Genomic DNA, 14671 nt, shown 5'->3' on the forward strand with positions numbered 1-14671 from the left:
AAGCAAGTACGGGTACAGAGCCTTAAAGTTCCATGACTTTTTGGGAGTTTGGTATATGAACATAGCTTGGTACACTACTGGCCATTAAAATTTCTACACTACGAAGATGATGTGCTACAGATGCGAAATTTAACCGACACGAAGAAGATGCTGTGATATGCAAATGATTAGCTTTTCAGAGCATTCACACAAGGTTGGCGCCGGTGGCGACACCTACAACGTGCTGACATGAGGAAAGTTTCCAACTGATTTCTCATACACGAACTGCAGTTGACCGGCGTTGCCTGGTGAAACATTGTTGTGATGCCTCGTGTAAGCAGGAGAAATGCGTACCATCACGTTTCCGACTTTGATAAAGGTCGGATTGTAGCCGATCGCGATTGCGGTTTATCGTATCGCGTTGGTCGAGATCCAATGACTGTTGGCTGAATATGGAATCGATAGGTTCAGGAGGGTAATACGGAACGCCGTGATGAATCCCAACGGCCTCGTATCACTAGCAGTCGAGATGACAGGCATCTTATCCGCATGGCTGTAACGGATCGTGCAGCCACGTCTCGATCCCTGAGTCAACAGATGGGGACGTTTGCAAGACCACAACCATCTGCAGGAACAGTTCGACGACGTTTGCAGCAGCATGGACTATCAGCTCGGAGACCATGGCTGCGGTTACCCATGACGCTGCATCACAGACAGGAGCGCCTGCGATGGCGTACTCAACGAAGAACCTGGGTGCACGAATAGCAAACGTCATTTTTTCGGATGAATCCAGGTTCTGTTTACAGTATCATAGCCGGCCGGTGTGGCCGTGCGGTTCTAGGCGCTTCAGTCTGGAACCGCGTGACCGCTACGGTCGCAGGTTCGAATCCTGCCTCGGGCATGGATGTGTGTGATATCCTTAGGTTAGTTATGTTAAAGTAGTTCTACGTTCTAGGGGATTGATGGCCACAGATGTTAAGTCCCATAGTGCTCAAAGCCATTTGAACCATTTTTTTGAACAGCACCATCATGGTCGCATCCGTGTTTGGCGACATCACGGTGAACGCACATTGGATGCGTGTATTCGTCATCCCCATACTGGCGTATCACGCTGCGTGTAGGGTGCCATTGGTTACACGTCTCGGTCACCACTTGTTGGCATTGATGGCACTTCGAACAGTGGACGTTCCATTGAAATGTGTTACGACCCGTGGCTCTACTCTTCATTCGATCCCTGCAAAACCCTACATTTCAGCAGGATAATACACGACCGCATGTTGCAGGTCCTGTACGGGCGTTTCTGGATACAGAAATTGTTCGACTGCTGCCCTTGCCAGCACATTCTCCAGATCTCTTCCCAATTGAAAACATCTTTTCAATAGTGGCCGAGCAACTGGCTCGTCACAATACGCCACTCACTACTCTTGATGAACTGTGGTATCGTGGTTCAAATGGTTCAAATGGCTCTGAGCACTATGGGACTTAACATCTATGGTCATCAGTCCCCTAGAACTTAGAACTACTTAAACCTAACTAACCTAAGGACAGCACACAACACCCAGCCATCACGAGGCAGAGAAAATCCCTGACCCCGCCGGGAATCGAACCCGGGAACCCGGGCGTGGGAAGCGAGAACGCTACCGCACGACCACGAGATGCGGGCTGTGGTATCGTGTTGAAGCTGCATGGTCAGCTGTACTTGTACACGCCATCCGAGCTCTGTTTGACTCAATGCCCAGGCGTATCAAGGCCGTTATTACGGCCAGAGGTGGTTGTTCGGGTAGTGATTTCTCAGGATCTATGCGCCCAAATTGCGTGAAAATGTAATCACATGTCAGTTCTAGTATAATCTATGTGTCCAATGAATACCCGTTTATCATCTGCATTTCTTCTTGGTGTAGCAATTTTAATGGCGAATAGTGTATATGAATATAGGACTGCAACATTTAATGACATCCACCATTAGTTGATTTTTTTTTTTGTCCGTATTAACCCTCGTGTACGGCCCCTCTGGACCGCCACCTCACCTGCTGTGGGCTGTCGCCTGGTTGCGTGCTGCCTCTGATGAGCGACACAGCCTCAGGCTGGGGGCCGTATAGCTGTGGGCTGACTGCACTAGGAGCGGCTCGCACCAGCTGCAGGGGGTACGGTAGGTCGAACTGCGCATGCGCCCCAGCCACTGCCAGCATCACCACCTTTAGCAATAAGAATAAGCAAGTAAATAAACTAATTAAAATAAATAAATTGTAAATATATACATAATACAGAAACACAAAAGACTACCAGTACACAGGGCGAATCACCTAAAGTTTGCACAGCAAATATTGCGGAAATGGAAAGAGCTATTGTTATGCGGTTTTCATAGAATGGATTGGCAGTCAGAGGTTTGCATTGTTATCCAAAAAACTTATTGGAATAATACTTAGAAAGTCTATTTTTTGTGCAAACAATTACTTTTCTAAGTGAAACAATGCCTATTGACATTAACAGACTTCAAGTTGGGTAAAGTAGGATGTCAGTTGCGTTTCTTGCAGAAGTCTAGTGTAGTCGCTTATGAGATATCGTATTCTGAAAAGTTCCCCCACTGACACTTCTACAATACATGTGGTAGGACACACTACAGACCAACACAAGTGCATGCACTAGGTTTGTGGATTCTGACCAGTAACGAGAAAATTGACCGTCGCACGTCGTTTTCAAAATGACTGCCGGACGCGTCAATACGAGCTTCCACTCTGGTGTGGAACGACTGCTGCACATCTGCTAGCATTTCAGTGGATAAGCTGCAGTAATATGTCGTTGCATACACTATCTGACCAAAAATATCCGGGCTCCCACAAAAACATATGTTTTTAATATTAGGTGCATTGTGCTGCCACCTACTGCCAAGTCTCCATATCAGTGACCTCAGTAGTCATTAGACATCGTCAGAGAGCAGAATGGGGCGCTCCGCAGAACTTCACGGACTTTGAACGTGGTCAGATGATTGGGCGTCACCTCTGTCATACGTCTGTACGCGAGTTTTCCACACTCCTAAACATCCCTAGGTCCACTGTTTCCGATATGACAGTGAAGTGGAAATGTGAACGAACGCGTACAGCAGAAAATCGTACAGGTCGACCTCGTCTGTTGACTGACAGAGACCGACGACAGGTGAAGAAGGTCGTAATGTGTAATAGGCAGACATCTATACAGACCATCACACAGGAATTTCAAACTGCATCAGGACCCACTGCAAGTACTATGACAGTTTGGCGGGAGGTGAGAAAACTTGGATTTCATGATCGAGCTGCTGCTCGTAAGCCACCCATCACACCAGTAAACGCCAAACGACGCCTCGTTTAGTGCAAGGAGCGTAAACATTGGACGATTGAACAGTGGAAAAACGTTGTGTCGAGTGACGAATCACGGTGCACAACGTGGCGATCCCATGGCAGGGTGTGGGTATGGCGAATGCCCGGTGAACGTCATCTGCCAGCGTGTGTAGCGCCAACAGTAAAATTCGGAAGCGGTGGTGTTATGGTGTGGTCGTGTTTTTCATGGAGGGGGCTTGTACGCCTTGTTGTTTTGCATGGCACTATCATATCACAGGCCTACACTGATGTTCTAAGCACTTTCTTGCTTGCCACTGTTGAAGAGCAATTCGGGGATGGCGATTGCATCTTTCAACACGATCGAGCACCTGTTCATAATGGACGGCCTGTGTCGGAGTGGTTACACGGCAATAACATCCCTGTAATGGACTGGCCTGCACAAAGTCCTACCTGAATCCTACAGAACACCTTTGGGATGTTTTGTAACGCCGACTTCGTACCAGGCCTCACCGACCGACAGCGACACCTATCGCCAGCGCAGCACTCCATGTAAAATGGGCTGCCATTCTCCAAGAAACCTCCCAGCACCTGATTGAACGAATACCTGCGAAAGTGGAAGCTGTCATCAAGGCTAAGGGTGGGCCATCATCATATTGAATTCCAGCATTACCGATGGAGGTAGTCACGAACTTGTAAGTCATTTTCAGCCAGGTGTCCGGATACTTTTAATCACATAGTGGATCTTCGGGTGTAGTTGATATGTCCTTGTAGGCAACGTCTTTGAGCTTTCCCCACAGTAAAAGTGTAAAGGCGTCAAATACAGGGAATGGACCGGTCGAGGTACAGGCCCTCTACATCCAATCCAACGATTTGGAAACGGTTCGTCATGACACGCTGTAGTACTTCGTGTGCTATGGGCTGGTTACCCAACATTCTGGTACGACAGATTTCTCCTAATCTGCAGAGAAACGTCTTCTGGCATCCGTGGAAAATGGTCTGATAGCAGGCTGCGATTCCTGTGCGTGTTCAGTGTTCCGTCTAAGAATAACGGGCCTATAAGCTGATGTTTCTCTGCCCCATACTACACGTTTACACTCGATGGACGCTGACGTTCCACTTGATGAAGCCAACGGGCATTGTAAAGAGATCGATATTGTTTCTTCCAGCGGTTTACCTGGCTGTGATTGATAAATGTGGCTTCATCACTAAACAAGGAAGATAATACATCAAGAGTGCCGTGTCTTAATTCTAATGTATAGAAGTAACACGCTTCTCATAATCGTTTCCACGCAGCTGTTGATGGAGACAGATTTGAAAATAATGGAACCTATGTCGATGGAGAATACGTAGGACAGTTTCCTGACACAGGCCATTTCTTCTTGCGATTGTGCGGGAGCTAACGTGAGGATCAACTGCAACAGCAGCAAGAACATTAATTTCTCCCACTCAATCGCCTCTTGTTTTCTTCTGTTACGTTGTCTAGATGTTACACTGCCACTGTTACGTAGCTCGTTGAAGAAGTTGATAAATAAGTGCCGAGATGGTTGACGACTATTGGGATATCTTGCCGCATACACTGTACAAGAATCAACTGCATTCCTTCTACGCTCTCCATACACCATGAGCATGTCGGCTTTTTTCGCATTGGTAAATCCCATGGCTAGAGGACAAATGTAAGGATGTAGAGGCTTATCTCACTAGGGGTAAGATAGATACTGCCTACAGGAAAATTAGAGAGACCTTTGGAGAAAAGAGAACCACTTGTATGAATATCAAGAGCTCAGATGGAAACCCAGTTCTAAGCAAAGAAGGGAAAGTAGAAACGTGGAAGGAGTATGTAGAGAGTCTATACAAGGGCGATGTACTTGAGGACAATATTATGGAAATGGAAGAGGAGGTAGATGAAGATGAAATGGGAGATACGATACTGTGTGAAGAGTTTGACAGAGCATTGAAAGACCTGAGTCGAAACAAGGCCCCGGGAGTAGATAACATTTCACTAGAACTACTGACGGTCTTCGGAGAGCCAGTCCTCACAAAACTCTACCATCTGGTGAGCAAGATGTATGAGACAGGCGAAATACCCTCACACTTCAAGAACAAAATAATAATTCCAATCCTAAAGAAAGCAGGTGTTGACAGATGCGAAAATTACCGAACTATCAGTTTAATAAGTCACGGTTGCAAAATACTAACGCGAATTCTTTACAGACGAATGGAAAAACTAGTAGAAGCCGACCTTGGGGAAGATCAGCTTGGATTCCGTAGAAATATTGGAACACGTGAGGCAATACTGACCCTACGACTTACCTTAGAAGCTAGATTAAGAAAAGGCAAACCTACGTTTCTAGCATTTGTAGACTTAGAGAAAGTTTTTGACAATGTTGACTGGAATACTCTTTCGAAATCGAAGGTGACAGGGGTGAAATACGGGAAGCGAAAGGCTATTTACAATTTGTACAGAAACCAAATGTCAGTTATAAGAGTCGAGGGACACGAAAGGGAAGCAGTGGTTGGGAAGGGAGTGAGACAGGGTTGTAGCCTCCCCCCGATGTTATTCAATCTGTATATTGAGCAAGCATTGAAGGAAACAAAAGAAAAATTCAGAGTAGGTATTAAAATCCATGGAGAAGAAATAAAAACTTTGAGGTTCGCCGATGACATTGTAATTCTGTCAGAGACAGCAAAGGACTTGGAAGAGCAGTTGAACGGAATGGACAGTGTCTTGAAAGGAGGATATAAGATGAACATCAACAAAAGCAAAACGAGGATAATGGAATGTAGTCGAATTAAGTCGGGTGATGCTGAGGGAATTAGATTAGGAAATGAGACACTTAAAGTAGTAAAGGAGTTTTGCTATTTGGGGAGCAAAATAACTGATGATGGTCGATGTAGAGAGGATATAAAATGTAGACTGGCAATGGCAAGGAAAGCGCTTCTGAAGAAGAGGAATTTGTTAACATCGAGTATAGATTTAAGTGTGAGGAAGTCGTCTCTGAAAGTATTTGTATGGAGTGTAGCCATGTATGGAAGTGAAACGTGGACGATAAATAGTTTGGACAAGAAGAGAATAGAAGCTTTCGACATGTGGTGCTACAGAAGAATGCTGAAGATTAGATGGGTAGATCACATAACTAATGAGGAGCTATTGAATAGGATTGGGGAGAAGAGGAGTTGGTGGCACAACTTGACCAGAAGAAGGGATCGGTTGGTAGGACATGTTCTGAGGCATCAAGGGATCACCAATTTGGTATTGGAGGGCAGCGTGGAGGGTAAAAATCTTAGAGGGAGACCAAGATATGAATACACTAAGCAGATTCAGAAGGATGTATGCTGCAGTAGGTACTGGGAGATGAAGGAGATTGCACAGGATAGAGTAGCATGGAGAGCTGCATCAAACCAGTCTCAGGACTGAAGACCACAACAACAACAACAAATGCCATCGTCCACTGACGACCTACTGTTTGGACTGTCACACCATAACTGACTAACAAGTCTCGGTGCATTCAAGGAAGACACAGTCACATTGTAAGCAAACATAACAACACAGTGCCTGGCGACTACGCAGGTTGAATGGCACAAACAAGTGTCGGTGTGCGAAACTTTTATAAATACGACATCTTGCACTAGCATCGTGCAAAAAACCCCAATGACATTCTAACTTACCCTACTTTTAGTTGTTCCATTAGGCGTTGTTCCATTTAAAAAGTTTGTATTTGCACAAAAAATACACTTTATAACAATTATTACAATCTGTTTATTGGCTAACAGTACGAGCCCCTGAGTGCCAATCCACTCTGTGAAAACCGCACATCAATAGCACTTTCCACCTCTGCAATATTTGCAGTGCAATTTTTGGGTGATTCACCCGCTGTAGGTTTATGACATAGTTTGTACTGCTTCGGCAATTACTTCAGTTTTCTTGAGACTGAGAAGCTTATGTCCACAAATGAGCATGGGTTTAGAAAGCATCGTTCGTGCGAAATTCAGATTGCCGTTTTCTGACGTGGTATACTTGGAACTATGGATTAAGGGCAACAGGCAGATGTCATGTTTATTGATTTCCGAAATACGTTTGACACGGTGCCCCATTGCAGGCTGTTGACGAAGGTACGAGCGTATGGAATAAGTTCACAGACATTTGAGTGTCTCTAAGGCTTTTTAAATTATAGAAAACAGTATGCTGTCCTCGACGGCGAGTGTTCAGCAGAGACGAGGGTATCGTCAGAATCGCTCAGGAAAGTGTGATAGGACACTGTTGTTCTCTATATACGTGAATGATTTGGCGGACAGGGTGGGTAGCAATATGCCGTTGTTTGCTGATGATGCTGCGGTGTACGGTGGGGCATCGGATTTGAGTTACAAGGCGACTTAGACAAAATTTCTAATTGGTGTGATGAATGACAGCCCTAAATGTGGAGAAATGTACGTTAATGAGGGCGACTAGTAAGAACAACCCTGAAACTTCCTAGCAGATTAAAACTGTGTGCCGGACCGAGACTCGAACTCGGGACCCTTGCCTTTCGCGGGCAAGTGCTCTATCATCTGAGCTACCCAAGCACGACTCACGCCCCGTCCTCACAGCTTTACTTCTGCCAGTATCTTGTCTCCTACCTTCCAAACTTTCCAGAAGCTCTCCTGCGAACCTTACAGAACTAGCACTCCTGAAAGAAAGGATATTGCGGGGACATGGCTTAGCCACAGCCTGGGGGATGTTTCCAGAATAAGATTCCAGGTTTGCAGGAGAGCTTCTGGAAAGCTTGGAAGATAAGAGACGAGATACTGGCAGAAGTAAAGCTGTGTGGACGGGACGTGAGTCGTGCATCGGTAGCTCAGTTGGTAGAGCACTTGCTCGCAAAAGGCAAAGGTCCCGAGTTCGAGTTTCGGTCCGGCACACAGTTTTAATCTGCCAGGAAGTTTCATATCAGCGCACATTCCGCTGCAGAGTGAAAATCTCATTCAAGAACAACCCTGTCGGATACAGTATTACTAATGTGCTGCTTGACAAAATCACGTCGTTTAAATATCTGGGCGTAACGTTGCAAAGCGATATGAAATGGAACGAACATGTGACAACTGTGGTACGGAAGGCGAATGGTCGACTTCCGTTTATTAGGAGAATTTTAAGAAAGAGTGGTTCACCTTTAAAGGAGACCACAAATAGGACGCTGGTGTGACCTATTCTTGAGTACTGCTCCATTGTTTGGGACCCGTACCAGGTCGGACTGAAGGAAGACGTCGAATCAATTCAGAGGTGGGTTGCTGGATTTGTTACCAGTAGGTTCTAACAACACTCAATTGTTACGAAGATGCTTCGGGAACTAAAACAGGAATCGCGGGAAGGGAAAATTGGAAATTTGTGGTAAGGTCTTATGGGACCAAACTGCTGATGTCATCGGTCCATAAGCTTACACACTACTTAATCGAACTTAAACTAACCTACGCTATGGGCAACACACACGTCCATGCCCGAGGGAGGACTCGAACCTCCGACGGGGGGAGCCGCACGGACCGTGACAAGGCGCCCCAGACTGCGCGGCTACCTCGTACGGCGCTGGAGGGAAGCCGATGTTCTTTTCGAGAAACACTACTGAGAAAATATAGAGGACCGGCAATTAAAGCTGACTGCAGAATGATTCTACTGCCCCCAAGATACACAGGGCGTAAGGACCACGAAGATAAGATACGAGATATTACGAGGATATACAGAATAAATTCCGCTAATATGTTGTTGTTGTTGTGGTCTTCAGTCCAGAGACAGGTTTGATGCAGCTCTCCATGCTACACTATCCTGTGCAAGCTTCTTCATCTCCCAGTACTTACTGCAAACTACATCCTTCTGAATCTGCTTAGTGTATTCATCTCTTGGTCTCCCTCTAAGATTTTTACCCTCCACGCTGCCCTCCAATGGTAAATTTGTGATCCCTTGATGCCTCAGAATATGTCCTACCAGCCGATCCCTTCTACTAGTCAAGTTGTGCCACTAACTCCTCTTCTCCCGAATCCTATTCAATACCTCCTCATTAGTTATGTGATCTACCCATCTAATCTTCAGCATTCTTCTGTAGCACCACATTTCGAAACCTTCTATTCTCTTCTTGTCCAAACTATTTATCGTCCATGTTTCACTTCCATACATGGCTACACTCCATACAAATACTTTCAGAAACGACTTCCTGAAACTTAAATCTATACTCAATGTTAACAAATTCCTCTTCTTCAGAAACGCTTTCCTTGCCATTTCCAGTCTACATTTTATATCCTCTCTGCTTCGACCATCATCAGATAGTTTGCTCCCCAAACAGCAAAACTCCTTTACTACTTTAAATGTCTCATTTCCTAATTTAACTCCCTCAGCATCACCCGACTTAATTCGACTACATTCCATTATCCTCGTTTTGCTTTTGTTGATGTTCATCTTATATCCTCCTTTTAAGACACTGTCCATTCCGTTCAACTGCTCTTCCAAGTTCTTTGCTGTCTCTGACAGAATTACAATGTCATCGGCGAACCTCAAAGTTTTTATTTCTTCTCCATGGATTTTAATGCCTACTCCGAACTTTTGTTTCCTTTACTGCTTGCTCAATATACAGATTGAACAACATCGGGGGGAGGCTACAACCCTGTCTCACTCCCTTCCCAACCACTGCTTCCCTTTCGTGTCCCTCGACTCTCATAACTGCCATTTTGTTTCCGTACAAATTTTAAATAGCCTTTCGCTCCGTGTATTTTCCCCCTGCCTCCTTTAGAATTTGAAAGAGAGTATTCCAGTCAACATTGTCAAAAGCTTTATCTAAGTCTACAAATGCTAGAAACGTAGGTTTGCCTTTCCTCAATCTATTTTCTAAGATAAGTCGTAGGGCCAGTATTGCCTCACGTGTTCCAACATTTCTACGGAATCCAAACTGATCTTCCCCGAGGTCTGTTTCTACCAGTTTTTCCATTCGTCTGTAAAGAATTCCCGTTAGTATTTTGCAGCTGTGACTTATTAAACTGATAGTTCGGTAATTTTCACATCTGTTAACACCTTCTTTCTTTGGGATTTGAATTATTATATTCTTCTTGATCCGCTAATATAGAGAGTCGTTTTTCTCCCACTCTGTTTGCGAGTGCAACAGGAAAGAAAGTGACCAGTAGCGGTACCGGGTATTCTGCGCCACGACGCACACGGTGGCTTGCGGAGTGTGTATGCAGATGTAGATGTGCACAGACAAGACAAACCGCTAGAAAATTGTAGCGAAATACAAGAAGACCTGCAGAAGATCGGCAGCCCATCCAAGGATTGGCATTTGACCCTCGACATAAACAAATGTTATATATTTGTCACGTATAAGGTGAAAGAACGCCTGTTCCTTGATTATGCGAGTGTCGAAAAATCGCTGGAAACAAACGTTCATCAACTATCTGAAAGTATCCGTAAAGAACGATTTAGAGTGGAGTGGTCACATAAAAATAATCGTAGAAAAGACAGATGCCAGACTGAGATTCATTGGAGCAAAACTGAAGAACTATAGCCCACCGTGGTGGTAGGTGGTAATCTACAAACTACTCTTTCGACCGATACTTGATATTTTTTTCTTAGTCAGGTACTCTAACCCGGTGGAATTGATAGTTGAAAAAAAAAAACGATCACATCACGTAAATATTCATCCTACTCAAGAGGCAGCCGCTACAAGACGGACATCGTGCATCTAGATATGGTGTACTTGTAAAATTGCACTAGAGTACATTTCTACGATAATCAACCAATACATTGTTTACTGTGAAATATACCTTGCGAAAATACCTTTAAGAGGAAATTAGAAAGATTCCAGCTCACACGGACGCTTAACAGCAGTCCTTCCAGTGAACCATTCGCGACTGTAACAGGAAACGTGGGGTGTGACACGGAGTGCGCTTCGCTATGCACCTGTGCGCCTAGGCAAGACAGACGTGCAACCACACAGCGCAGTAAGTAGGTGTGGTTGCCTTCCACTCAGGCGCTGAGTCCGTGCCAAGGAAGGCTTTGAAACCGGAAATTTTCCATAGACGGTTTTGCGAAGTTCGTGGAGTCTATCAATAAATGCCTCAATGTACGTAGCGATTGTGCTTGACGATACATGTATCTAGAGAATCAGACATTTTATGAATGTGAAATGGTCGGCAGCACAGGATCACGAAGTGTGAGTGAAATTCTGGGCACAAATAAATGGGGAAAAGTGTACGAAACAAAGCGTAAAAGCTTACTAATTTTGAATTTCCTGACAGGTTCTAGTTCGTCGATGAGGAATAGTTGACAACAATGGAACTATGGACAATAATTTACATTTACTGAAAGAAAAATAATGGCATTCATTATGCTTTCAGTACCAAAGAATTTTAAGTCTAAATCTGCTCAGATTTCACAGTACTACATTGCCCTGTTAAGTGTGATGAGTTTATTTTCTTTCGTTATTATTTATAACGACTGTTAATGATAACAGGATACCATTATGGATTTTGAGGGATAACATTTCCAGAAAACATTTCCCACACGTGTGGTTATCGTCAGTTCTTCAGAGAAATATTATGTTTGCAATGGCGGAAATCGGTGTTTGGATGGTGGTTTCTAACAGTTCAATAGCGTTTTTTTACAACCAACTACTAATTATTCCCTTGCACCAGCGGTACTAAGAGATTTCTTGTGGTCAAAATTATACTGAGAAAAAGCTTTCCAGTAAATAAAAACACATATTATGTAACTAATTAGAGTGGTGCATAAACTACCTTAAGCAGTTTATATTGATACTCACCAAACAATGTGAATTCCTCCCATACTTCTAGCCTACAATGAATCTTTTCGTAGAGTCCTATAAATTCTGATGGCACCACTCAAATAGATTGAATTTCATTATTTTCTGCTTTTGATTCTGTAACTTGTTCTATGGTGCCACAACTTGCTACAATCCTTAAAATTATAATAGCAGGGAAGTAAATCCCATTCCTCTTGCAAAGTTGTTATTACAAGACAAATGGTAGTAGAAAAACAGTGAGTAGCATCAGAAACATTCTGTATAGGACTGAAGTTAGAACATCAACGTGGCGTGAAATATAACTACAGACGGCTGCGATCTGTCTCTTGTAACGAATTTTTCGTTAACTACTTTTCGAGCTATGGTGTAATTTCGGTTGTTCAGCCGATATTTTCATTTCTGTGTAAGAAATTTCGACGACAGAACCACTCACTATTTTCAGTTCCTGCAAGTTATGAAGTTGTATTACTATGTGTACTCGCTGCTTGCACTCCAACCAGAATGTGAACTATCGTTGGTGGCGCTCTTTGATGCCCTTTATTTTTTTTTTTTTTTAAAAAAAGTCCGCATTGACATTCCGTAAAGCGTATGTTCTGTCAGCATTTTCTAGCTCTGGTGGTGGTCATAAATTTTGTGTCGGGTGCCAGGACTCGGTTAAATCAAACGTCCGTCCGGTTCATTAGGTTTTTTGATGTCTTTGTTTGGTAGACTACCTAATTAAACTGTCCTAGAAGCATGGCATTTGTACCACGATACAGAGTCTCACCCTATCTCATTCCACGATTGTACATAAGGCAGTGCTCGGCGAGGGCTCATTTGCTCGACTGTTTTAGTGGGGTTTGTCGCTGATACTCGTTACACCTTTCCTGGACTGTTCTAATAGTCTGCCCCGCATAAGACATTCCACATTCCCACAGAATGAGGTACATACGCTGCTTTTAGAAACCTATATAGTGTTTAAGATTACAAAGAACACTTTTTGTCGACGGAAGCGTTAAACATTGGATGCCACGTTTCCATATGAGTCTACCGATCAGTAGATGTAACAGTTGCAGAATATCCTGGTGCCTGCATATCACGGACTCCAAACGCCAATAATTTTTTAAGAAAAATAACCGTTTGTATCGCCTCTGCTTTGAATGAGTTTTGTGTGATACTACCGTGTAAAAACGTACTCAGCTTTCATCTCACTTGACTGTACTTTAGAGAGTTACTCCTGTACTGTGATTTTTTTCCCTAATTCATGGTTCAAATGGCTCTGAGCACTATGGGACTCAACTGCTGAGGTCATTAGTCCCCTAGAACTTAGAACTAGTTAAACCTAACTAACCTAAGGACATCACAAACATCCATGCCCGAGGCAGGATTCGAACCTGCGACCGTAGCGGTCTTGCGGTTCCAGACTGCAGCCCCTTTAACCGCACGGCCACTTCGGCCGGCCCTAATTCATGGAAACTAGCGTATAATATGGGATCTGAATACCAAGCGACATTCTCCAGTGGAAATGTGTGTCACTGTCCCAAAGGCCTACAGATAACACCAACATTCTAAAGTTACACAGCTAACCCTCTGTCAATCTCCAGCGCCGCATCTTTAAGGAGTCCTTTGTTACACCTGGGAAGCACATCCATCATACACTAGGCTCAGGTGCATCGCAAGCAACAAAAGAAATATGATCTGGCGTTGTACAACACGGCGAGCTCACTTTTTTCCACAATGAAGGCCGGAGTACGTGGCTGCCGACTTACACAAGCTTGAGGAAAAAACCAGTCGCTCTGGAGGGAACTGCCCTGTGCGTGCCCTTGATCCTATACATCGCTGTTACTGCTGTGCCGATTTATGAACGCAGTACTTTCCGACAGTTTACGCATTTTTTTCCCATTTCCGATCGGCTGATTGTCTCACGTTTGGTTCAAAGCAGCGTAATTTTGTGGTCTATAACTCTATATACTATCGTTTGTCCTGCGCTTTTGAAAGATACTCGACAATAATCAGATGCTGTAAATTTTAAAGATACTCTTGTGAAGTGGCGCCAGTGAAGTTATTGTGGTAGTCTCCCCTCCACTACTTTTTTCTCCTCTCTTAACTGTTTTGGCTAGTACTTATTGTCTCTCAACAAGATTCGCAGCTTTTCTTAGGGCTTACACGCTATGAGTTTGACCACAAATAGACTATAAATTTTCGAGAAAAACGATAAAAAGCTGTTTTTTATAGTGTAGTCGAGTACTCCAGTAGAGGTGGACGTCTTCCAAGAACATTTTTTTCCAGTGTTTGTCGTTTTACTGCTCGACTACAGTTTCTCGTCCCTGAACTTTGGAAGATATCAAAATGAGATTGTCGTCTCGTAAAGATGTATCGGAAAGTGGCTCTCAGTTTACATGCCAGTAGGAATTTTTCTGAGGTGACGTAGTTTGAAGAGTCGCTCATAGTCTCTCAACTGCTGCAGATGAAGCAATTCCTAATCTCGTCGATCTTCTAGTTTATCTTCCTTCTTATTTTCTGTTTACTGTAACAGGGTGCGGCAGCGTTCATAACGTTCAAATGGTTCAAATGGCTCTGAGCACTATGGGACTTAACATCTATGGTCATCAGTCCCCTAGAACTTAG

General features: G+C 44.0%; 1 protein-coding gene across 4 annotated transcripts in view; it reads right to left on the bottom strand.

The window, feature by feature from the left end:
* The window catches only part of LOC126202921 (trithorax group protein osa-like), a 145647-nt gene that overhangs the window by 61739 nt on the left and 69237 nt on the right, over positions 1–14671 (bottom strand). For all 4 annotated transcript variants that reach the window (XM_049937006.1, XM_049937008.1, XM_049937007.1 and 1 more), the window contains exon 2: positions 2007–2174. In XM_049937006.1, coding sequence (XP_049792963.1) covers positions 2007–2174 — 168 coding nt within the window. The remainder of the gene's footprint in view (positions 1–2006; positions 2175–14671) is intronic.

The sequence above is a fragment of the Schistocerca nitens genome, chromosome 9 (assembly GCF_023898315.1).
Source record: "Schistocerca nitens isolate TAMUIC-IGC-003100 chromosome 9, iqSchNite1.1, whole genome shotgun sequence".
Lineage (NCBI taxonomy): Eukaryota > Metazoa > Arthropoda > Insecta > Orthoptera > Acrididae > Schistocerca > Schistocerca nitens.